The 26,107-nt window shown below is 38.4% G+C and overlaps 1 protein-coding gene across 2 annotated transcripts in view; it reads left to right on the top strand.

Moving 5' to 3' along the window:
* LOC128022571 (receptor-type tyrosine-protein phosphatase gamma) overlaps positions 1 to 26,107 on the top strand; it is a 220,778-nt gene that overhangs the window by 48,333 nt on the left and 146,338 nt on the right. For both annotated transcript variants that reach the window (XM_052610264.1, XM_052610265.1), the window contains exon 2: positions 12,114 to 12,206. In XM_052610264.1, the coding sequence (XP_052466224.1) occupies positions 12,114 to 12,206 (93 nt within the window). The remainder of the gene's footprint in view (positions 1 to 12,113; positions 12,207 to 26,107) is intronic.

Below are 26,107 nucleotides of genomic sequence, written 5' to 3'. Positions count from 1 at the left end.
ATTAATAATCCATAAATGCATTTACAAGTACAGTTTTGCCATAAAAAATAAAATAAAGGTTATTTTGAATTTTTTTTTTTTTAAATAATTATTACAACCTGTACTTCTACATGTAGGGATGTTATTACTTTTTACATTACATTTCTAGAGTGCTTAAATTAAAAATGTTATTTGAAAATCGTGTAAAAGGTTTTTAAAACCCTATGAAAGATTTCTAAGAACCTGGCACATGTGTTTAAACTAGATGTTTAATTTTTGTTGGACAATCGACTTTGTCTTGTTTGAATCAATAAGTATTTAAGTTAATAAATAAGTACCGTATTTTCGGACTATAAGTCGCACCTGAGTATAAGTCGCATCAGTCCAAAAATACGTCATGATGAGGAAAAAAACATATATAAGTCGCACCGGACTATAAGTCTCATTTATTTAGACCCAAGAACCAACAGAAAACATTAACGTCTACAGCCGCGAGTGGGCGAGTATAGAGCGCCCTCTTGCGGCTGTAGACGGTAATGTTTTCTCTTGGTTCATGTCTCTCAGTTCATTTCTCTCTTTTCATGTCAAATTAATTTTGATAAATAAGTCGCACCTGACTATAAATCGCAGGACCAGCCAAACTCTGAAAAAAAGTGCGACTTATAGTCCGGAAAATATGGTAATAGAATGACCTCAAATTCCAAGTCAAGAAATGTAGCATAGATGCTAATATATGAGCTTTCAATGTATATTGCATGTGGAGAAGGGTTTTAGATGGTGGTAGATGTGTCTCTTCATATTAAATCATGTTTTTAACAACAACAAAAAGTTGAGGTTAGTACAAAAGGTGAGCACATTTCCTCTCGGTATTGGTTATGCATTTCACGTTCTTTTTCTTCGTTTACTTCTGTGCTGACATTTTCTGTGTCCAAGGCCGTATTGGTGTTTGAGCAGTAATAGATTAGCTGTGACCTGCGAGGTGACCCCTTTTGCATGAAGGAGCGCCTCGGGTCTCAGTATCGATTCAAAATTATTACCCGGATGGTGGCAGCAAGTGTGGCTGAGGCTGAACACATTGCCTTTTCTCTTTCCAGATGAGGTTACGAAACACTTGCAATCACCTACGCACAAAACGAGAGCTGTAAAACGCATGTTTGGCAATGTTTTTTGACATTAACACAATGAACTCAAATATGAAACTTTCCCATGTTTCAAAACACTAGATAATCGCACCTCTGTCAGCAAAGACATGTCTGTGGAAGACTTAAACTCATCTCTGTCAAACCAAACAGGTTGGTGATGACTAGAGAAAAGATCCCAAGGCAGACAAATGACATGAATGAGAATTTGACACAGGAAACGCGGTACCTACCGTTGTGATTTATTCATACGGAAGATCTGTGAAGCATATTGCAGAGGGCAAAGAATATTCGCAGTTTCACAGAACACATGGTAGCCTGGTTGGGATCCAGCCCTTCTGTGAAAGCGCCGTTCGCGTTATGAATTTAGTTTCAAACGACAACGCAATTCTCATTGGATGTGGATCTATTCCATTTTTTTTTTGTTTGGTCCACAATTCTAATGTTCACAAAACCTTTCTCACATTCTCTGGGTAATCAGATCACAAAGGCAACTTGTGTAGCCTAGGGACTGTTGTTTTGTTTTTTGTGAACTTTGGCAGCGTGTGTATGTGATGAAATTCTCCGGTGCAGCATGAAGGTCTAATGAAGCCAGCAGAAAGCATAATGCAGTGCCTGATAGACTCCAAGGAGTTCTGGGCAAACTACGAGACAAAGATAGAGAGAGAGAGAGAGAGTACCGAGAGTGTTCCTGGCATTCGGTAGGAACCTCGAGGGACTGAACTCCATGGCCAGTTCTAGCTTTTGTATGCAAATAGAAGTGAGGGGAAGTAGAGTGCTATTTCGAGGTCTTGTCTTTTTCTCTCTCGTTTCCTGCGGGCCAGAGTTCCATGCCCGAATGTCCTGCCCTGAGGCACCCCTTTTCCACACACTTCGAACACAAACACACGTCGCCCACTGGAGCGGCGCCAGCATCTCCTCCCAGTCTCGGCCACGGGAAGCAGTTTCCTCATTCTCTCTCCTCACGGTGACTGACTGCCGTCTAATCGAGGCTCTTGCAGTTCACTCCGCCGGCGTCTTTAGCATCCTTAGTGCCCCGCTTGGAGTGCGAGGGTTCGCTAATCACAAACAGGTGCAAAAATGATTAAGCACCTCCTTTCCTGCTTGTATCCTGTGTGTGATTCGCACACATGCTTATGACCCCATGCATCAATGAAATAGGTTCTGGGTGTTTGTTTTGCATATGTTCTTCTATTTATAGCAAGCAGTAGGGTGTAATATGTGGGTTTAAACTATGTTTTTAAGGGGTTGCATTTGTGAGGATGTTAAGTTACAACAAAAATAGTTGCTAAGGGATCAATGCACAAAATACCCATAAAATACAAAATACAAAAATACAATGATATATGCCATATATATGGAGCTGGTTATGTAATGCAAATATCGAAATAGGTGTGCACATTAGGGCTGGGCGATATATCTAACGATATGATCATGCGCATCTAATCAGTAAAGCTGCTTCCTTGATCACTGCTAAAATCGCCATCACCTGCTTATAATTGGAGTGGCATTTAATAGACAGAGCCGTAGATGGCTGACAAGCTACGCAATATCGCGTTCATTATCGCAGATGAATTGCCTTTGATAATGAACGCGATATTGCGTAGCGTAGGTCTCTGAATAAAACTTGAACTTTGAATCAACCCATGTTCTTCCTTATTTACTCAGATGGCCAAATTTGTCAAAAATGCTGGATTCTTCCTGAGGGGGTCAACTGCCATTTGTGATTTATGGGAATGCTAAAGGTTTTATGGCCTTAATTTTTACTGCCCCGATAATGAATGTACAGTGGGACTGTGTGTTTCTAATCCATTGGCCAATCATTCATATTGTGTTTTTAACCTAATTGGTCAAATAGTGACAGTACTCTGTTCGCTTTTGTTATAAATGGCTTTTGCCCTCAGTGTGGCTGCATGCAGCTTTTGTAGACCAAAGACATATTAGTTCATCTCTCTTTCTCTCCCCGTGGACTATCTTAAAGGGCAACCATCATTACTTCAAATTATGTTATTATGTCTAACAGTGTCGCCTGGCACTGCCAGCATCATTTTTCTCTCTCCTTCTCACTGTCTCTTCCCCTTTCTCATTCTCTCATTCCCTATTTGACACACACACACACACACACACACACACACACACACAGTCACACACTGCTTGTCAGCTGCTTAGGCGCCTTCCGATTTAATAATAGTCCATTACTCTTAGTCTCCTTCTTTTTAGCTCTTTTGGACTCAATGCTCCATAAATAAGAGACCTCCTGTCTTGTCCTTGAATTCATTAAGATCGATGCTTAGCCACAGGACTCTGATGTAGACATAACAAACGCTACAAAGGCTGATGTCTCGAGACCTCAAAGCCTTTGTCCTGTTAGATTCACAGTGTGGCATTTTTTTAATCACAGCATGGATGGGACTCAAATTCCCTTACTAGTGCTTGACGAGTCTGTGGGCATTGATATTGAAATGTGAACAAGACACAGGAGAGTTTTGCACACCCGATGCAAACACGTCACCTCTCTTCACAGCTGAGGGAGTTGAACCACAGCGGGCTGAAGCAGCTGTCCGCTGTCGGCTGTTGGCCTTGCTATGTGGCATCTGTTACAGATATTTCTTCTCATGTGCCTTGACCTTCAAGCCTCTCTTGAAGAGAAATAAAAGGACCTGTTCTTCATTTCACTTCCTTCCCCTTTTTTCTTTCTCTGTCTGTCTCAACAGAGATAAAAGCACGAGGGTGAGGGTGCCATAGCCCTATCTGGCCCAAGAAAAAAGTATTTCACAACTGAAAAAGGCGTCCCGGCCCTTTAAATGTGTTGCTTTTGAATCAGGAACCACCAACATCGGTTGCCAGTTGTCCCGGGCCCTGTAATTGAGATCTCTGGTTAGGTCCTCTATAGAATAGACAACTCAATGGCCCAGGCACAGGTGGCCTATCTATAAAATTATTGAAATTTATATAAACTTTGAGCACTTTTTCCAGAAACCCTTTCCTCGCCATAAACATTTTTTTTTTTCAAAACAGCACCGATCTTGCTACTGTAGACTGAAGCAGTAAAATTCAATTCCTGTACGAATATCATGTTAAATAATTATTTTATATATTATTTTATGTATTATTATTATTATTATTATTATTATTAACCTATTTTAAATTCTTAATTGACAGCATTTCAAATAATTTTGACACACAGTCAGCTACCTCATTCTTTGGCTCCCAAGACAGTTTTTTTTTTTTTTTTTTTTTTTAAGAGAGGTAGCGAGAGGTACCATTTTGGTTAAAAAGGATAAATGGGATCCCAGTAGTCAGCTGATACTATACTAATACTATACAAAGTAAATTACATTAAAGAAATCTTGTCTCATAGATTGCACTAAGTCCACACAAAATGTACATTGTCTGCTTTCAGATTAATTTAGCTAAAAGGAGTTTGACTTCTCAGTGCCAGTGGTTGTACATATTTTCCTAGTTTTAATTTGCATCCAAATGAAGCCAAATATTTGGATTAAGTCACAAGAGGATTAATATTGACTTGAGATTTTAAATCTATAGCATGGTGTTACGAGTAGAGGGGTTGATGTGATTTAGTTTTTCTGATGCTCTCAGCTTGCCCTAGTCTGTGTTTGTTCCATCTTCCCTAGTGTGTTCTCGCTGTATTTGCAGCCCTCTCAGATTTCTGGACAGATTTAGGCAACAGATGTTGTTCCATGTGTGTAAAGGCATGTGCATCTTTGCACAGGAAGGTGGGGTATATATGTGTCCTGGATGTGCCCGCAGGGTGCACGCCCTTCAGGAGAGACTATAGGAGAATATTAATGAGTCCATTAGGACACACACACTCACACACACATTCTGACCCCTCCTGTCCAAAAAGACAAAAGCAAAATCAAGGTTAAGTGCATGAATGTGAATGCCTGATGTGCATTTCAATGAAGTCGGAACAAACTTGAAATTCAAAACCATCTAACCGGAAAAATTAAGCATAAGAACAAATTTTACCCAAAGGCTGAAGTCACCATTAATAACTGAAAATTAATAACTGAATGTCAGTCAGAATTGAAGTTTCATTTAGAACTTTACACACTAAATACCTACGTACAACTTCATAGAATTCTATAGTTTCTCTCATGATTTTATTGTATGTATTCTGTTTAATTCTACACACAGAGGGCCCAAAAATGTATTTGGCCAATTAATCTTATGAATTTCTAGATAATAAATGATCGGTGCTTGTTTTAACATCAATAAATTAACCAGAATATCACCATAATCAATTATAATCTTGAAACCATTCAGTATCCTATGGAATTATTATCTGACACAATCCTTGTACCATGACACCACTATGGTACATTTTTAGAGCCTGCACATTAATTTCCTCTCACATTTCTTCTGTATTGTGCGTTTAGTATTGCATTATCATCTTTGGAGTAAGTCTTCATGTTCTTGCAAGTGCAAACTTACCTGTCTAATACGTTTCTGATTCTTTCCTCATGTAAACCTACCAGTATGAGTTTGTGTACCTCGGAGAATACTGAGAGTATTTTAGTATTAGCACGAGTTTTTGGAATTTGTTCCTGGATTCAGAAGCCTGTCCACAGCTGATGACAACATTAGCTTAAAAGCTAGCATGGTGTGTGAGAATGAGTTTAAGCAATGATGGGCCCGTCCTCCACAAAAGCAATCTCTGAGTGGCAGTTAGATGACATCGCATGGCTCCTCCGAGACTTGTCTCGTTGAGTGTTCCAGAATCCGTACCTAAAAAATGAAGCCCTCATAATTCTCCTCGTTCTATCGCTGTTGCTCTGGAGACAGCCTGACAGAAACGTCAACTCCCAATATCTTCTTCATAAAACTCTGCAGCTCTAATAGAGGGATGTAAATCAATTACATCAGAATTCATTTAGAAGAGCCCGGCTAGATGGAACGCCTGGCGCCGGAGATTTGATCACAGAAGGCAAGCGTACACTGGCATTGACTTGCAGTTGATTCTAGATTTTGAAAGATTGTGCTTTAGGCCAATGCTGCTTGTTTTTGAACAATGTGACATTCTTTTGGTGTGTGTGTGTGTTAGCCCAACCTCATGCATTCTCTTGGTCGTGTGTATGTACAAGGGCTCTTTGCGCATATTGGGTTGAATTGATGCTGATTGATCTGGACAGGGTCTGTAGGATAAAGGATTGTGTGTGTGTGTTGACATCTGTTCTCAGTGTGGTGTGTGTTTGGAATCTGGTTATGAGTTGTCGGTTTTCCAGTGGTGGCTGGTTGTTCCCTGTATCTCTAGGTAACTTTCTCTCTCTCTCTCTTTTCCTCCCTCCTGCTCCTAAAGCAGGGCAAGAGATACAGTTTTCTCTATCTCAGTATACCCAGAGCAGGGGCAGAGGGTGTCAAACTCATTTTTGTTTTTAGCTTGCCCCATTTACCACAGAAATGAAGCTATCAAAATGTATGTGAGCTCTCTCATACTTGACAGTGTGTGCACTTTACTGGACATGTTCCCTTTCTTTTAATGTAAGTGGCTTCATTTCTGTGTGATGTTTTTCTAAGCCATACTGTCAGGATAAATTTGCTGGAAAATGTCCCTTGCAGTTAGCAAAATTTGACCGGAATCCAGTTGGTAATCCTCAGAAGGACAGATCATAAACATTGTATATTTTTATGTCTTTTTTTTTTTTTTTGGTTGCACTTTATTTTACAGTACGTGTATTAATATGTACTTATAGTGTACTTACAGTGTATTTATCTAAGAAGGTTCTGGTCATACAGGGTAACTACATGGGGTAGGGTTAGGTTTAGGGTTAGTACCTAGTTATTACATAGTTATTGTAATTACTATAATAAGTACATAATATATACATGAGGAACAGGACTTTAAAATAAAGTGTTACCCTTTTTTTATGTAGTTAAAACCATTGTCAGTGTTGTCTAATGCACCAATGCATTGAACTCTATGAGGCAAAGCATCAAACTATAGCTATCCATGGATGTTAACAGGTTTAACAAAACATGTTTTTCATCAACATGTCAAAACATAGTTGGGAATTAGAAAAACTAAATTCTATAACGTATAGTTAAGTAGTAAAATCACCCTTCACATGCTAACTTTGGGTGTGTCTAAATCTATGGTATATCCAATTTATATAGCTTGATTTACACGAGTGTGCATCTGAAAACAGTCCAACACAAAAAGAAAAGTAATCTCTGAAGTGTCACATCTGGCCAAATGACACCATTTCCAGTAGTTTCATTACAAACCATTTTATGGATGTATAAAGGATGTTAGCTAACCATACTAAGGACAGGCGAACCATGTTGATGCTAGTGATTCAACCTTTTAAAAACCCATTACTGCTTCTTAAGTTTGATTAATTGGTAGCTCAGTGTAAGAGGCTTGGTTGGTTATACCAAAAACTTTAGGTTAGGTTATGTTTGTCCAACTTCTACATGTGACCTTTTAACATTTACTCTCTAAACTCTCCATTTCTCTTTTTAGAAGGTATTGCCAGCCTATCTGTTTCCTGGCAGCCCCTTGTGTGCCACAGAGCCCTGACAACTTTCCCTAAAGTGGGCCTTTTGGGGTTGGAGCATGGTGCTTCTCTTTGTTTGAATGTTGAATCACATTCAGACAAGGTGCTGTTGCCCAATTATTTGGTTGTTTAACGCATTCATGCTCCATTGTTGAAGACATCTGGAGGAGAAGAAAGAGGGCCTGGGGTACAATGATGTGTAGGTGCAGGTGTTCGCGGAGTGATGTAGGAGCTGGTATTGGCCACAGTCCAAAAACAAATGCTTTCTCTTCTTGAAACAAGTGACGATGTGAGTAAACAGCTAGAGCTGAGTATGGGAAAGTAGACAGAAGGTAGACAGGTTTGGAAGGCATTTCTGAAAGACAGAACGAAGAAAGCAAGACTCTAGAAGAGATCGACTCAGCTGCTGATGTATAGACTCATGAGAGTAGCCAAAGGAGCATCCCGGGTCTCTCCAACAGAGTTACTCGCCGGAAGTAAGTTTTGGAGTGCTGGAGAGAGAGAGATAGCTTCATTGATGGATATACAGGGACAAAAAGAGGGAGGTAGTGATTGAGGGAAAGAGAAAGAAAGCATGAGTGACATATAGGGAGGATAGCAACTAAGCCCAGCATGCTGCATTGCATAATTACATTTTCTGTTCAAAGAGTATTGACAATCAATAATGTAATTCATAGAGAAGCCATAGCATACCCTCTCATTGGCATTCGCCGCCATGCCCAAGCCGCTATCCTGAAGAATTAGAGCAGCAAGGAGCAGAAGGCATTTTGTCATTGAAACAAAAAGTCACCCATTGTTCATATCAGAATATTTTTACCCAGCATGCTCGGAGAGAGAGAGAGGGGGGGGGGCCTTGTAAATTGCATTATGTTTTGAGTGATGTCTTTTAGGCAGTGTGTCCTTGTTACCAAAGTGTGGTCAGCACATCGACAGGCTTGCAGAAAAAATTGTTGCCAAATTCTCGTTAACATTTTGCTGTGTTTTAGTCCTTTCTTAGTCCTTTTTCGTGCTTTCTTCAGCTATTCCTTCTTTCCCTTCTAGTGACTCTTTCTTTGGTGGGGGGGGGGGGGGGTCAGTCTAGATCTAAAATGGCACTCACCCCCAAGTCCTGCCATAGTGCGTTTGAGAGTTTGGATGTGGATGACAGCTGTGAGGCTGATCTCACATCGTCTCTTCACCTTCCAGTGCATCCCCAACATCCCGCAGCCAGGAGCCGAGGGGTCGAGATCGCCTCTGATAAACTCACACAGAGGCCACGGGGTTCTGGGATGTGTGCCATCCTTCCTAACCCCTCCAGCCCATGCTGCAAGTCCAAACAAATTTTCATTCAACCCAGACATATATTTCTGGTATCCTTGGCGACAGAGAGGTTTGTATTTTTAAGATAATCTCAGCTCCCCAATCCTCTGGAGTTGTATTCTCACAGTTTATATGAACCTTAGATCCCTGGGCAAGTAGGCAAAGGGGTCTAGAACTCCTTTTGGGTTCAGTCTAGATTGGTTCGACCTACTGGTAGGACACAGCTGGGCTTTCTGTTGGAGCGGTGGAACAGCTCATCGTCTTCGGCTGCCAGCGACCTGTCCGCAGCCTCTTTGATTGGACACTTAGCGCTTTAGCCTTCTTCTCACCGGCCAATCAGGTCTTGTTTATTTATTTAGCCCCTCATACATGTTTAATGAGGCAGGGGGAAACTGATCCCAGAGCAGACAGGCTGTAAATACCGCTGTGTGGGGGGCTGTTTTTCTCTCTAATGGAGTGGGTTTCTTTGAGCCAGATTGGTTTATACAGGATTTAATGACTTGGTTCAGCCAGAGATCACAGGCTGGTGCGTTACTGTGTTCATGAGGTTCTATCTCGTGATTTGTTTTTGTGCCTCGAGTTGTGAGCTGTAGTTTGACCCTCATGATTTGTGTTATGTTTGTGTACTCTTGAGGGTCTCTGTGTGTAAATGGATTTTTCAATTGTTGATCCCAATAAAGATAACTTGAGTGGGGTGTAGGCATTTTGTACTTTGTTTAGTGAGTTTTTAAATGAACATAAGGATACTGATTAACAAAGGGCACAAGACTCTGGCTTGCTCCATCTTATTTGAAGCTCCTATGAAATAACAAGTGAGAAAATACCTTCAAGTTTAACAGTATGATGAATAAAAATTAATGGTAACACTTTACAATAATATGTCATTTGTTAACAATGTATTAGCTAACATGAATGAACAATACATTTATTACACAATTTATTAATCTTTGTTAATGTTAATAAAAATAGAGTCATTCATTGTTCATGTTAGTTCATAGTGAATTAATGTTTACAAACATAACTTATTAAAATAACGCATTATTTAGTAAATGCTGAAATTAACATGAACTAAGATTAATAAATGCTGTGGAAATATTTTTCATGTATGTTATTTATATATTTTAACTAATGTAATTAACTAATGAGCCTTATTTAAGAATGACCGCATATGAGGCATTAAGTGAATGGCACTGCGACCAACGCAACATTTTACAAGTTTAATGTAGCAATGTGGTCGCTCAGTTTTTCAAGATCAGTTTTGATCGTTTAACTGATAGACAAGACTTACTCATGTTTACGATCTCTGCTGGATAAAGCGCTTCATTCTTTTTTCTGAGGAAATCCAAAACTAAAATCCTGAGGTAATCCTCAGCACATCTTCTTGGGGTGAATTATGTCTTATTACTCTAATTGTGAAGCAAACAGTAAAATAAAAATAAAAAACTTGAACAGTCTTGGTGCTTTGTTTTCTATGGTATGAGCATATACACACCACGCGCTTCACGTGGAACATTATAATATCAATAGCGCATTCAGCGAATGGGCGTGGTCGCATTAGATATAATGAAGGGAATTGTGAAAGATGGAATCACGTTGTTTTCATATGGATTACTTTATCAGAATATTTGTGTCTTTTTTTTGTAGCACTTGCTTAGTTTGACGCATTTAAATGAAGATCACCGCAGACCAAGGCTGCAAACAGCACACCTTGTTTGTTTTCTTTATTTTGTAAATGCACAAAGTTTTGTTGTTATTATGTGTGTATAAAAATAAAAGAAGATCCTTTACAGATTCGACTGATGTATTGCTCTTATCTGTACGGTCCAAATCAAAAAAGTGTCGTTTAAGTTTTTTTCAGGGTTTTGGGGAAGATGCCTCATAATGCGTATTTGCGTGAATCAACTCCAGAGGGTTAATAGATTTGAACAAATAAATAAAGTGTTACTACGCACAGGCTGTGCTGATTGCAAATACCAAAATAAGACAAGTAAATAAAATTGGACGAGTAAAGAGATTACTGGAGCTACGTTGGAGTGTTTTGATAGTATTTTGGGTGCTGTCATATCACTATACTACACCGTACAACTATACAATTTGCAGAAAGAGAGAGCTGAAAAGATTTCAAGGTTTTGTAACAAATAAATCAAGCATAAAGCTTGATATATTATTTTAACCTGGTGAAATGTAAATGACACCGGGCACGAAACTATTAATTTCTTTTTTATTAAATCCATCTAACCGGACCGTAGAATAGTACTCTCAAAGCCTTGACATCTGGTATCCTGGAGAGATAAGTCAGTAAATTCGAGTGAAATGACAGGCTCCTCTTATCCCATGTGAATGCACCACATGAAATGTTCAAGATTATACAAGCTCCCCAAATAATACTAATCCTGTGCGAATAGAGCTGATTAATAAAATAACTATTTTTACTTACTCTGACAAACATGGCTCTCCCCAGAGTAGCTGTGAGCGCTGCGCCGTCTTCTTGTGTGACAGGTGTCATATATATATATATATATATATTGAACTTTTCTTGGAAGATTTATGAAATGTAACAAATAGTGCTGGGCAACGATAAATCGTGATTAATCGCATCCAAAATAAAAGTTTTTGTTTACATAATATATGTGTATGTACTGAGTATATTTATTATGTATATATAAATGCACACATGCATGTTTATATTTAATAAACATTTTATGTTCATATATGCGGCGAGTGGGGCGGGGCCGAGAGGCGTGGGAACGAGGAGTGAGGCCAGGTGTAGTGATTGGAGATGAGCTACACCTGCGCCCCAGCGCCGGTATCGAGTCCCACGCCTCTCGGCCCCGCCCCACTCGCCACAATATATTAAATAAATGTTTATATAATATAAATGATATGAATATAAATATATACATATAAATATTTTCAAAATATATACATATATATACATAATAAATATAAACAGTACACACACACATATATTATATAAACAAAACTTTTATTTATCGCTGCCCAGCACTAGTAATAAAGTTAAGACTTCTATTAATCAACCAAGTGGGGATGGCTGTTTTAGGAAATAGAACATAAAATTGTGAGCAGAAGATTTAGGAATCGGATCACTTGATTGTCCACATGACCATCACAGCACATAATCTAAAACTGTCTCATTATTTTTTTTCTGTTTCAGCATTGGCTGAGGGGAACAAAGCAGGGGATCATGACCGGCCAATCGGTGACAGGCATCGTAGAGCAGCCGAAGAGTCCTACTGGGCCTACTCAGGTGAGCAAACTACACTCATACAGTACATACTGTACATAGCGACACTTCCGAAGAGTAACATTTAAATAACTTTCTTTCAAAAGCCATTGTGTTCTGCTACCACTAAAACACATGAACAGCCTCTGATAGGCAGCTGGTCTTTCATCCAGAGCGGTCCACCTCACCCCCAAAGGCCTTGCCTTAGGCTCTCCCCTGGCTTTTGCTTTCATGAATGCTTTGCTGTTGAGAAAGTGACTCATGTTGTCCCTCTGAGCAATATTTGCAGAAGAATAGCATTAATCTTTAACTGTGCCACCAAGCCTGCGGCAACCAATGATATTTATTTAGTTTATTTATTTAAATGCTTCCCCTTTTCCCTGCTGCAGTTTTCTGTTGTTTGCCAGTGTGATGGCTGGCCCCTTGCACAGATGTGGCCTACAACAAACACTCACTGTGATCTTGTGGTCTTTATTGTCCTTTATCCACTATTTAACATCCCAATACCGTGTTGAAGGATCTTTCAGAAGAGCATCTCTTTGCGGATAGTCAATGCATTCAGTGCCAGAGTAATGTCTGTAGTAAAACTTTTTATATTGGGCATCATGTGTAGAATTGAAGTATGCTTATATGCTCTATTCAGTTCCCTACTAAAAAAGTCTTGCTAAGATTGTAGCGTTAGAAGTCACAACCTGTGTGTGTGTGTGTGCGTGTGCATATATTAGCACATCAAAGACGCCTTCAGTCAAAGGATCTTGATGTTTTAGTGTTTTTATACATCTATTTTCAAGTGATAATTATACAGACTAACATTTGAATACTTCCTGCAGGCTGACATTTGTCATCATTCTCAAGTGCTCACATTTGGATGTCTATGTTGGCATTGTCTGCCAGTGTCAGGGAAGCAAATATGAAATTAAGTTGCTAAGATAATGTAAAATAGGTCAACTACAGTCAAGTCAGTCAAATTAAAAGCTAGCTGCTAAAAGGTAATAATTGAAACAAGAAAGCATTTAAAAAGATGTACTCTCTTGGCACAAAACAATGAGAATCTTATTCTGTACAGCTAGTTTAAGTAGAAGCTATAAACTCTTAGATAATTATCACATCTAATAAATGAATAAAAATCTGTGACCCATAAACAATGAGAATGTTGTGCTGTACGGTTGGAAGTATTAGATTTTTGTGGCTGAAAAAACTACAATAACCATTGGTCGACAAGGGTTTTTTTTTTTTGTATTAATAATTCATTTTTAGTTAATGGTGAAATTTAGTATTTATTTATCTGACCAAACATTGGCTTGTGTCGTGTTGCCCAGCATTTCAGTGGAAGAGATAATTTATTATGATATTCCTTTTTTGTGTAGTACAGAACTGTAAGCTTGTGTTAAAAGCGTTGCATTATCCCCATCAACCCCTGCCGTCCAGAGACAGGAGATCCTTCATGCTCTTCGGTCCGGGGTTTGATGGGGTGGGTCACTGGGGCATCTGTGCCTGTTCCCACAGTTGCTGTTTAGTTTGCCCACTGTGAAGCGAAGATCTCTGACATCAACCTGTGCAGAAGGAGGGAGAAAGAGCATGCTATTTTTAGTCAATCATGGATGGTAATGCAACCAAGTCTGTCACAAGTAGAGGCTAGTAAGTTTTCATCAGTAACCTGGTGAAAAGTAGAGAACATGATGCCACATAATGAGGAAACTAGATCATCACAATTAATAATTACCTTATACAAACCTGTATTGATTAATTTACTTAACAGTTAATTAAAGAGCAATTCAAAATTACAGTAACTTGGATACACCTCTTCTTTACACTACATTACACTCAGCCCCCTAAACCTCACTCCCATCCGGGTCACGGCACCAATGTAACCCCACTCTCCCGGGTCCTCTCCACCGCTCCGAGCGGGGCTCAAACCCAGGTCTCCGGCACGGGAGGCGGACGCACTAACAAGGAAGCTAAATGGCTACAGCCACTAGCGTCTGTCACCAGTGCCTCTCTTGAGATCGGGGGCTATGCGCACTACGCGCTGGCCTCTGTTACATCAGCAACCATATTCATTTTATTTTTTTAATCATAGATGCTCTACAACATTGATCAATTCATCAAAAGTTTGGTTCAGGTAACTATTCTCACAAAACAAGAATTGCAGTAGTCAATACCAACCTTTATCACTCAAGAGCCCTCGAGTACTGGATTAGTCAGCACTCTGGATACTGTACAAACACCATCATATCTCTAGTTTGTTCATACAGTATGGACATTTCATATTGACATTTTTGATATCCCTAGTTCAGACGATCTTACAAATCCCTGTTTTGCTCATGGCAATGTTTTTTTATATAAACACAAATCAGTAAAACTGTCGACATTGATTCAGAGTCAGTGTGTTTCTGAGTCAAATCCGCCTTCAGGTGTCTAATGCACATCAAGGGTCCTAGAGTATGTTAAGCCTCTAAAACTGTGATTGCATGGCAAAATATCATAAAGCAAATGCTTACACACACCCGTGCATTTTACACCTCCACTTGTGTTTTCTGGCAGCTATGCATTAATGATTTCACGAGTGCAGTGGTGTAATGTAACAAAGTAGTAATACTTAAAATAAATATTAAAGCTGCAGTAGGGAACTTTTGACGCTCTAGCGGTTAATAAACAGAACTGCTTGCGTCTTGCGGAAGAACATTGTAGCCGGAGCTACTTCTCTCTGTTTATGTCTATGAAGAATCACAAAGAAACTGGGTTACTCCGCTGCGGTATCCCCGAAGCAATATAAAATAGTCCGAATATAAACACTTATTATAGGTGCACCCTAGTGATTCAGGACAAGCTAAAAACACGGTTTGGAAAATGGATTCATGGTGTACTCGCTTATTAATTTCATTTTTCTACATTTTGAACACAAACAAAGTTACGGACCACAGCTCTGATTGGTTGTTTTTTACCGGGAGCGCATGACTTTCTGCAAATGGCAATAGGACCACTGGGAGGAGCTTGATTTTTTTCACAGATTATCTGTCTCATATTCTACTGTCAGGACATAATGACAGGTTTAATTAATATGTAAAAAATATTTTTTTACAAAAGTTCCCTACAGCACCTTTAAATATTTAAAAAATACATTTTATATGTAAGTACAATAAATATCACATACATTTTTCTCAAGTAATATTCTAAATGGTGACTTTAACATCCACTGAAGTCATTTTCTGGTAATATATCTGTACTTTTCTGTTCTCACTTAAGTGTGGATTTCAAGTCCTTTTTCCACCACTGCATGAATGTCCTGCCCTGAATTCATCTGGTCGCTGAACACCTATCACTTCTTGTGAGCAGAAGGCTGTTGACGAGCACAGATGACTTTGTCCTGCAGGCAGATTTAATGAACTTGGCAGCTGATCCTCGCTCTGAAAGCGGCTCGACGTCCTGTCGAGTGGTTTTACTCTGTTTGCGCCTTCCAAAGCTGCTGCGTTCATACCCTCCAGTTAGCCATCATTCTTGGCTTGCCCAAGTTAAAAAGCCCTTAAAAAATTTTTGCATCAAGCTCCATTATCAGTTTATTTATTGCCCCCTAAAGAGCCCTGGAAATTATGCTTTATCAAACAAAACTCCTAATAACATCTTATGACTTATTTTGGGCTACAAAAAAACACTTACGGGCCACTGGGCCAAATTTGGCTCAATCAGATTACACTTAAATAGTGTTAGTTAGTCACATATTTCAATATGGAACTGGTGTCAACATAAATACTCCAAGGCACATTTTTCTGCAGTGTTATTGTGGTCCGAGTTTAGATTCATTGCGAATGTGGTTTAGGAAAGGGCTTTTATTGTTTATCTAACATCTATATCAAAAACATAGTGAAAGTTATCATATTTCTTGAAAACAATGTCATTTAGTAAATCTTTATTGATTTTTACATTGCCAAACACTTTCACAGCGAAGTATTGTTTAATATTCTCACCATCAATAATAGCCTCATAATGTGCTTTTAAACATACCCACAAACCAGCAGATTCAAGTTTATATGATGTGTAAATAGCTCTTCGTTGAGCAATGTTGAAATCCATTCCAAAAACCATGCAAGTGCTGTTTCAAGAGACATCGTGTATAGTAATTTAAAGCATTAAAGCAGCTGCATATTGGCAGTGAGGCACTATTATCTTTAAAGCATCTAAATTGAAATGCCTGTCACAAAAAATGTGCCAGATTTGGACTGTAAACACAACAAGCATCTCTGAATGATTAATGAATCTGGAAGAAGTCGCTCTCTGGCTAAGAACAGTATCGAAAACCTTGAAACTAGATCAATATCTACTTCCAGGAACCATCAGGATTCTTGCCCCAATTGCGACACCCCGAAATTGGACCGTTCTAGACAGACACTTATCAACTCCATAACACGGGGCTGTGGTAGCTTCACGATCTCCGTGTGCAAACCTCAGCCCATTCAGTGGATATAAATTTGAAATCCTTTGTGTTCCCGGCAGTGCTTCCATTAATAGGTTTTAATTTAAAGGACGGAAAATACTGCTTCTTTCTTTTCATGACAACCCACATAAGGTAATTTCATCCCCAGATGCCACCTTTGAATGAACAGCTCACAGCCGCTGTGAAGCTCTATAGAAGGCAATTTGAAGATGTAATTTGATATGTTGCCTTTGCTGTGCCACTTCTGATTGTTAAAAAGCCATCAGTTGGTAAATGCTTTCACATCTCATGATTTGCTTTCAAAAATTGAGTCCATACATTTTTCGCTTCAACTGAACGGTAAAATAACTCTTAACGGTGCAGTTTGCATAATAGATAAATATTACGTACTCACCCTCATGTCATTCCTAACCTGTTTGCAGTTCTTTATTCTATTAAACGTAAAAATATGGGATGAACCTTCGTATTATCATCTTTTTTTCGTGCATCAATCGCGTTCAATCCTCAATCTGAATGACTGTTTGTTAACAGACAATCATCTTGTGAGTCTCCTAAATGTTGTTTTCACCTCTCTGCAGGCCTTCATCATCACCTACCCCCTTCCCATCATTCTCTATTAGCTCTGTGCTCAAGGTGCCAGCTTTTGTTAAGCGATGTTGGCAACCTGGACACAGATGTTGACCTGCTCCAGATGTTTTGCAGAGCACAGCAGGTCGACCCACATGTTTGCTATTTACACTTAATCAGACAAACAAAGTACTTCCTGTGGGGTGTGTGTGTTGTGTATGTGTGTGTGTGTGTTTGAATCAATTGGGTAGGTCAGAATCATTTGTTTCTGATGCCTCCTCCACACCTATAGGTGTCAGTATAATTTCCAAGACAGCACAACATAAAAGCTATATCTGAATCACATACTGTCTTAGTACTGTAGGTACGTTTGAAAAATATCTTAATTTGAGACTATTATTATAGTATTTTCTTTGTAGTATAAATTTGTTTAGTATGAATGAAATGCAGACATATGTCATTGTCATGTGACGTCCAGTGTTCACAAGTCCTCCCCCATGGCCTCATGGGATAGTAAACTATCTATTAGATGAACACTTCAGAAATTCAGAGGAAGATGTACAGTAGATCATCAGGGGTGCGTTTCCCAAAAGCATAGTTGTTAACCTGTTAGCATCTTAGCTGGTTGGCAATGGGAAATTGTATTGCAACCAACAAAGTTGCTAACTTAGTTAGCAACTATGCTTTTGGGAAATGCACCCCTGGTTAGTTTTCTCATAAATACTATGAATTCGAACATACTACACTTTTCACATACTGTTTTCACTTACTACAGTATATAGTAAGGACGTAGGCATATTTGGACACAGGGAAAATATTACATTTTGTTTTATAATTTATATATCTAAAAATTCTGATCACTTTGATTTGTTTTTGAGTAGAAAGGGATTGTTTGTCACCTTACAACTGATTTCCAGTCAGTCTACGTCTCTAGATTCTCCAGTAACTGGTGCGAAGTAACTAAATGTAAAAAAAGACTCGCCCAAAAACCTAATCCTTTGTTTCCCCTCTCCCTTTTTTTTTTTTTTTTTTTTTTTGACATCAATGAACTTTTTTTTCTGACGGCTTTTGTGCTTTGAGACTGTGCTACAGTAAATGGGGTGCTGCGTTAACTTTTGTCATTATTTGAGTTATTTTGACAGGGGTATTTTTCATCAGCTAAATCCGCTAATTAGACGATGACAGACGCATTGATGAGATAAATAGAGGCGGAGGGAAGAATTCATAATGCCCCCGTTTTCCCTCTTCTTAAAGCGGTTAATTATGGCTGGGTCTGTGGGCCAGGGGAGCTGGCAGACTCCACTACAGCTGGATGTTCTCTGAGCTAGCCAGACCAGAGCCATACCTGACTGAGCATGCTAATGAGAAACGCTCACCCATCTCTCTTGATCGCGCCCTCATTCTCTTTTCTGTTTTATTTAACTTCAACAAGAAACAAAATCTCAGATATACATATATATATAAATATGTAATCAATTCAAATATCCGTTTAATATAATTTGTGTACTCTTGTGATGGTTCTCTCAATTTTGCTAAGTGCTTGTGCTATATTAACAATAGATTGTTTTCTTGTAATGTTCTCTCTCAGGGTGAATATGAAATGTCAATAGCAACCTGTAGTGTTCCATCATCTGATAGATGTCTTAAAATGACATCTTTTTTACATAAAGAATATGCAATTATAAACTTCTTAAATACATTTTCTCAATGGCTATTTAACATCTGTAAGCAAGTGTCTCATAGACACGGCAGATAAGTAAATGTTCTAAAAACAATAAGTCTTCCTGATGAAAAAACACTCACAATAGAAGTTTCCACAATGTGCATGTGTTGTCTGGGTACTGAGGGCCATTCCGAACAAAAGTGAGTTGCCGAATGCCTTCAAGGGTCTTTTTGCAAGGCCATTAGCAAAGTATACAGTCGTAACTTCGAGGAAATACTTCAGGAGATGGAAAATGCACTCGTTTTATAGAATGACTCAGTAACTGTTTGTTTTGGTACATTTTTATGAAGGGATTTTAGTAATGCAAGCAATGGCTGCAGCTAGCGTGAGTTGAGTTGGAGGGGTGATAAGGTTTTATATAAATCAATACCCAGCTTTGGTTTGAATGTGCTGATCTGTTCAATCTGGCAACAGTGGTAACATGAGATCCTTTATGAGATCTGCTTTAATAAAATGAGCCTGCAGTGCATACTGGAGAGTCCATCACAGGCTCGATCACATCACTCGATGGACCTGCTGTTATTGTGCAATTTACTGCACAGCCAATAACAGCCTGTAATGGATTATGACATGGTGCTGTTTGAGTTATGCTCTCCTTGTGGAACCCTGACCCGGAGGCACATTTCATCTGAGCTCTGTCCCAAGGTGCACTGTATCTGTGTTTGTGTGTGCGGTAGAGACAAGTAAGCCATTCAGATGATGCAGTCAGGTCAATTAGTGAACAGAGTTTGCTCGTGGGATGCTGGATCCAGGTTTATATGTTTGTTTGCTTATTAAATATTTTGTAAATATTTAATACTTTTATTCAGCAAAGACACATTTAATTAAATTGATTAAAAATGACTGTAAATACATTTATAATGTTTTAAAAAAATAACTTTCTATTCACAAATCCTGGAGAAAAAAATAATAATATTAAAAATAATAATAATGGTTTCAACAGCACTACTGTTTTTAAGATAATTATTAATAAAACATGTTTCTTGAGTCCAAATCAGAGTGATTTCTGAAGGATCATGGGACCCTAATGTCTGGAGTAGTGATGCTGAAAATTCAGCTTTGCATCACAGGAATAAATTACGCTTTAAAATACGTTATGTTATTTTACAATATTACTATTTTTACTGTATTTTAAAATAAAAGAAATGAAGGCTTGGTAAGCATAGGAGACTGGAAACATTTGGAAATGATTCATACTCAGAAGGCTAGTCATAGTCGACTAATTTATAGGTTAGCTACCTTACCGTATTTTTCAGACTATAAGTCGCACCTGAGTATAAGTCGCATCAGTCCAAAAATACGTCATGATGAGGAAAAAAAACATATATAAGTCGCACTGGACTATAAGTCGCATTTATTTAGAACCAAGAACCAAGAGAAAACATTACCATCTACAGACGCGAGGGGGCGCTCTATGTTTTCAGTGTAGGCTACAGGAACACTGAGCAGCATAGACCGCCCTCTGGCGGCTGGAGACGGTAATGTTTTCTATTGGTTAATTTCTCTTGGTTAATTTCTCTGGGTTCGTGTCAAATAAATTTTGATAAATAAGTCGCACCTGACTATAAGTTGCAGGACCAGCCAAACTATGAAAAAAAGTGCGACTTATAGTCTGGAAAATACGGTAATTATTTTATGCTTAATTGTACAGACATTTATGGGTAACTCTATCGCCCCCCTGAGGATGGAGGATTGTTATGGCCGGAGGAGCATGAGTATGTTGGCCCCAATTTCACATCTGTGTTTGAATACTTGCATAAAGTGGGTTTTGGCCTTATGGTAAAGGGGGGGGAAGTCTTCTACTCATTGATTTGTTTGACTGCTTGGCGACTCATTTGTTTATTCAGGTTGTTTTACAATTCCCTTTCCTCCATCTCTTCCACCATTGTCTTTCGTTATGAATCCACGTCTGGGTTTTAAAGGCCAGCCCTGTGTGTTTGGAAGTACAGAGTGGCTGATATATCCAGAATGTAAATATCAAAGCCTCCCCCTTCACTACACACACACACCTGACTGGTGAAACACACCAATATGTTACTGTTTCCGTCAGTGCTAGGCAAACAGACCCAGGGCTGTGTTAGTATTCAGGAGAGAGCAGAAAGATGGATCGAGAGAAGGAGAGCGGTGAAGGGGAAATGTTGCAGTATTTACAGAGCTGAAGCTCATCTCTTGTGGCCTGCGCATGACTTCAGCCTGGTGAGGACGTCATATTAGCCAAGCTATTTGTGTAGTTAATAGTCATAGTTAAATAAATGAGCACTCTTTAACCAAAAAGCATGTTGTTGGGTTTTGCTGTGTGTGATCATCTCCTGTGGTTTAAGACATTTTTTAGCATTTAAAATCTCGTTTTGGCATGATGCAACTAAGGCTACGTTCACACTGCAGAGCTTAATGCTCAATTCCGATTTTCTGAAAAAAAAATAATAATTTTGCAAGGCCGTTCACATTTCCAATTAAATGCGACTTTTTGTGATCTCCTGTGTGAACGTGAAATGACCCAGAAGTGACCCGCATGCGCAGAAGAGTACTCAACGATGAACGACGTCACTCGTTGTTTGCAGAAGTAGCTAACGTTAAACATGGATGTCAACAACAGTGTAGTCAACAGCGGAGCTCTTTTTGCAATATTACAGTAATTTTCTCAATGGAGCCAGCACACTTACAATCTTCTCGTTTTAAGAAGAAAATTAAAAAGAAGGAGGAGAGCTGGGTTTTTGGCTATGGTGTTTTGTGGAGCAGTGTTAGTAACGTCGGTACAGAGAGTCGCAGCCAGGAGTGGTGAGATTCTGATGTGAGTGTGACTTCTCGTTCCCGCCTACTACAATGCAGAATTATGATGTTTGTAGCGTATCAATGACGTACGGGTCGGATACATGTGGCCTGGCCGTTTAGACGGAGGACGCATTTCAAAAGATCGGATACGTATTGGATTCAGGACCACATACCCAAGTGGCCTGGGTCACATTTGAAAAGATCGGATCTGTGTCGTTCAGACTGTCATGAAAAGATCGCATAGGGGCAAAAAAATCGGAATTGGGTCGTTTCAGCCTGCAGTGTGAACATATCCTAATTTCAAAGTACGAGACCACTAAATAATACATAATCCTTAGTTTACCTATATGCTTAGTTTAACCAGACGTAAAACTAAAATGCAACTATTGCTAAATAAATTTGTTTGTTAAAATGTAATTTAATATGTTATTAAAATGTAATGTTCCATGTAATAATAATAATAATAATAATAATTTAGCATTGTTATTATTAGTAGTAGTAGTAGTAGTAAGTAACATATAAACATGCTTTGTTAAAATTACATTTCCATGTGATATATATATATATATTTATATATATAATACAAAGTTTACAACATCATTTTTTTCTTACATAGAAATCTTATGTAACATTATTAATGTCTCTGTTGTCCCATTTGCTCAGTTTAATGCATCCTTGCCAAATGAAAGTGTTCACTTCTAACAAACAAACATATAAATAAAACTTTTACCTCTAGTGTAAGACATGAGTTTGACTGAAGAAATGTTGCTGACATCTGTTTTGTGAGTTAATTTCATTTGGACAACCTTAATGATTATGAAATTAAATAAAAGCATAAAACACAGAATCCATAGAATTTAAAATGGCACACTGGGAATTTGGACTGAATGGTTTAGATTCTCTCTATAAAACCTCTCCACCAACAAACATGCCACATCACGGCCTTTGTTTTCCTACTTTCAAGAACATATTTTACCTTCCAAAGTAATGGAATTCAGTTCAAGCAAGAGGAACATTTACGGGGGGAAAGGAAGGTGTTAAGTGTATTTAGCGTGGGCGAGTTATACTGTTAGCCGAGCAGCAGTTTAATGACTGGAAGATGAATGAGCAGGAGGAAGAAAAGGACCAATGAAAAAGAGCTAAAAATAGAGAGAGGGAAAGAGAACAAGATCCGTCTCAGAATTTATCAGAAGCCCGCGTACTGCCTCTTTAGCTGAGGATTAAGAAGTCGACTTTAATGAGAGTAAATGGCTCTCACGAGTGTTTGTAGGAGAGGTGTGTGTCACTCAGTGTTTGTCCCTGAGCTGCTGTGGATGTGTGTATGTCGGGAGGATAAGCATTATTCTCGCCTACTATAAAACAAACTGATGGATTAACTGGAATTGATTAAAGTTTATTTAAAGCATGTGTACAAGTGGCAATATTTCATAAGCGTTTGTGTGATATTACCACGCAGTGTGTGAACCACTGGAGATTCTGGATTCAGTATTCAAACAGTGTGTATATTGGATATTTTACATTTGAATTGTGTTTGATCATGACGTGAACATTTATTTGAGGTGCTATATAATGTGAATCAGCTGTCTTTTATATTGATAACAGCTCATTCATGACTCCACTCTATAAACGCTAGGTTAAAAACAACCCGAGCTGAGTTAAATATGGACTAACCCAGCAATTGGGATGTTTTGACCCAGCAGCTGGGTTCAGTTTTTGACCGACCTGCTGGGCCCTTTTATTGAACTCGTTTATTGTTTAAAAATGGCTATATTCCTTGCTTAAAATTAACCTAAAATAGGTTATTTATACATCAACATAACAAAACGTGAAAAATAAATAATAATTTTGAAAGTCACCAATTTTTTTTGTTTACATATTAGTGTATGTTTTGCGTCCCCATCAATGTTGTCAAATGAAGCACACCACAGGTCATGATGTGGTTGTTTAGACGAACAGCACTCGTGGGACTGGGTGAGTGTGTGTGTTTGCACATATCCATTATTCACTAGCAGGCTCTGTGCATGTACAGTCATCTCCTCGGGGCATTATGGGTGTTCGGGGTTCCTTGAAGAATGTTCTTGGGAGTTCTCAGCAGAATCCCTTGATGAATTGTAGGCACACGTGAGGACTCTGGTCTTCCTTGTCCACTTCAAGAGCCCTAACAGAGGCCTGAGCCGAGTGCGCTGTGGTCCCCTGCTGACCCTCTTAATTTCGTTGGCTTTGGTTCTGGGGAAACATGCAGTTTCTGAATCACGGAGGTCCGGTCATTCTGTCGAGAGGCACATGAGGAGAGAGAGACAAAGATAAAACCAGAATTTGGTGAACGGCTTGAAGGCATTTGACACCAGGGCCATGTGGAAAATGAGCTCAGGCTGGGAACGGTAATGACTCACAGAAGACAAGAGCTTGTTTCTGTTCTCCATCCCCTCCTGGACACACACGCACACACACAGAGAGAGAGAGAGAGAGAGAGCTTGATTCTCTCACTGCATCTGTGACGCTGCTATGACTTATCTTAATTCTGACTCTTCTAACTCTTCTTACTCTTTTATATATATATATATAACAATCAAATTAAAGTAATCTTGGAAACCTGTTTACTTTTTGTATTGATATTTGATTCATATTTATCATCTTACCTATATCACAGACCCACATTTTCAATTTTAAACTTTTTTTTTTTTTTTTTTTTTTTTTAATCCATCGTATATGAATTATTGCATGTTTAAAATGATAAACACTTATGTTAAAATGAATACACTGTTCTTCCAAATTTTGGGGGTGGGATCAAGATCATTAAATGTTTTGAAAGCAGTCTATTATACGAAGGCAGCAAGCTGAATTAATAAAAACAATAAGAAAGTAATATTGCCATATATTATTAATATTTAAAATAACTGGTTTCTGTTTTAATGTAATTGAAAATAGTATTGCAATGTCATTATAATATTTGTTTCTCTGATGGCAAAGCTATATATATATATATACATATATATATATATATATATATATATATATATATATATATATATATATATATATATATATATATATATATATATATAATATATTGTGTGTGTATTATCTTTCCATTTTTATATGTCCTAATACTTTCTATTTATTTTATTATACATGTTTTGTTTATCCAAGGTAACATCATTGGCATTGAAGAGCCTAAGATGAAATATTAGATGAGATGTGTGAAAAAATAAATAAATAAATAAATCTACTTTTATTGTGCATGATTTCAAGATGTCATTTTGTCAGATTATACAAAAAGTGTGAAAATATTAGTGTCTGTATATGGAAAACAGACAATGCAAGCTGTGAAATGAGCCTTAGCAAGAACATAGGCTCAGCCATTTTCTTCCAAAAAGGTATTTTTCAGCACAAGCTCAAAAGCTCTCTCTGATCCAGCGTGAGAGCCGAACGATAACAGCACTGACCGGAGGCCATATTTTGGTGCTCAGGAACATATTTACTTCGGTACAGTATACAGAAGTGAAATGGAGCCAGATTTGGCAACAACTCAAGCATCTCCAAAAAAAAAAAAAAAAGGTTTTGGGGAATGAGAAAATGTGAAACATAGCATCTAATGTAAGTCTTCCTCAACTGCTCTGTGGATGTGAGAAAGAGAAACAGCCGCGTTCACATTCATGTCATTTTCATTTGAAATGAAACATTACCTTTCAGTTCAGCTCTGCATTTTTATTCTGAATCTTGTGACTGATTCCTCTGAGTAATGACATTTGGAAATGCAGGAGACGGTTTCTAGGTATATACAAAGTCGAGCACTTGAGGTTACATCCAGATGTGTTTAAGGAAAAGAAGAAATCTGTACTGTACTAGGAAGGACAAGTGGCAGTGGTGTTATTAAAGGATTTCGCAGAGATGCACACAAACTTTGATTCATCCACGGCTGACTTTCGACTGTGGCTGTTTTCTCTGAGAGACGAGTGATACGCTGCCTTATTAATTGCTCTTGAAATATTAAAAAGGCTCCATCGGGCATAAAATATGAATTTGTTTTCACCGAGATCATCGCAGGTAAATATTTTCTTGTATTGTTTTACATCAGGGCTGAGGGATGTGGAGTGAGAAGGAAACAGAGAGTGATAAAGAGCCTCCTCAGCATCGCGTTTCTCTCGCTCTGCTTCTTGTGAGCATTATTCATCTAAATGGTAGACGAATTCATGCAAAACTTTGTGTTTTTAAAAAATCCAATATATTGAAGCTTTGAGGTCGGCGAGTAATTAATTACTCATCTGCAGTTGGAGAAAGATTTACCGAAGATTGCAGAAAAAATAATGCATGTTTAAGAACACAGTCCATATACAATAGATCTCCGAAATAAAGACTTCTATTAAAACACAAAGAATGTAGTGGAGTTATCAAATGTGTATCATTTCTAGAAATTAGATTTTAACGTTT

Source organism: Carassius gibelio, chromosome A11 (genome assembly GCF_023724105.1).
Source record: "Carassius gibelio isolate Cgi1373 ecotype wild population from Czech Republic chromosome A11, carGib1.2-hapl.c, whole genome shotgun sequence".
Classification (NCBI taxonomy): Eukaryota; Metazoa; Chordata; class Actinopteri; order Cypriniformes; family Cyprinidae; genus Carassius; species Carassius gibelio.
Note: the sequence above shows the minus strand (reverse complement) of the source record. Positions and strands in the feature narration are given on the sequence as shown.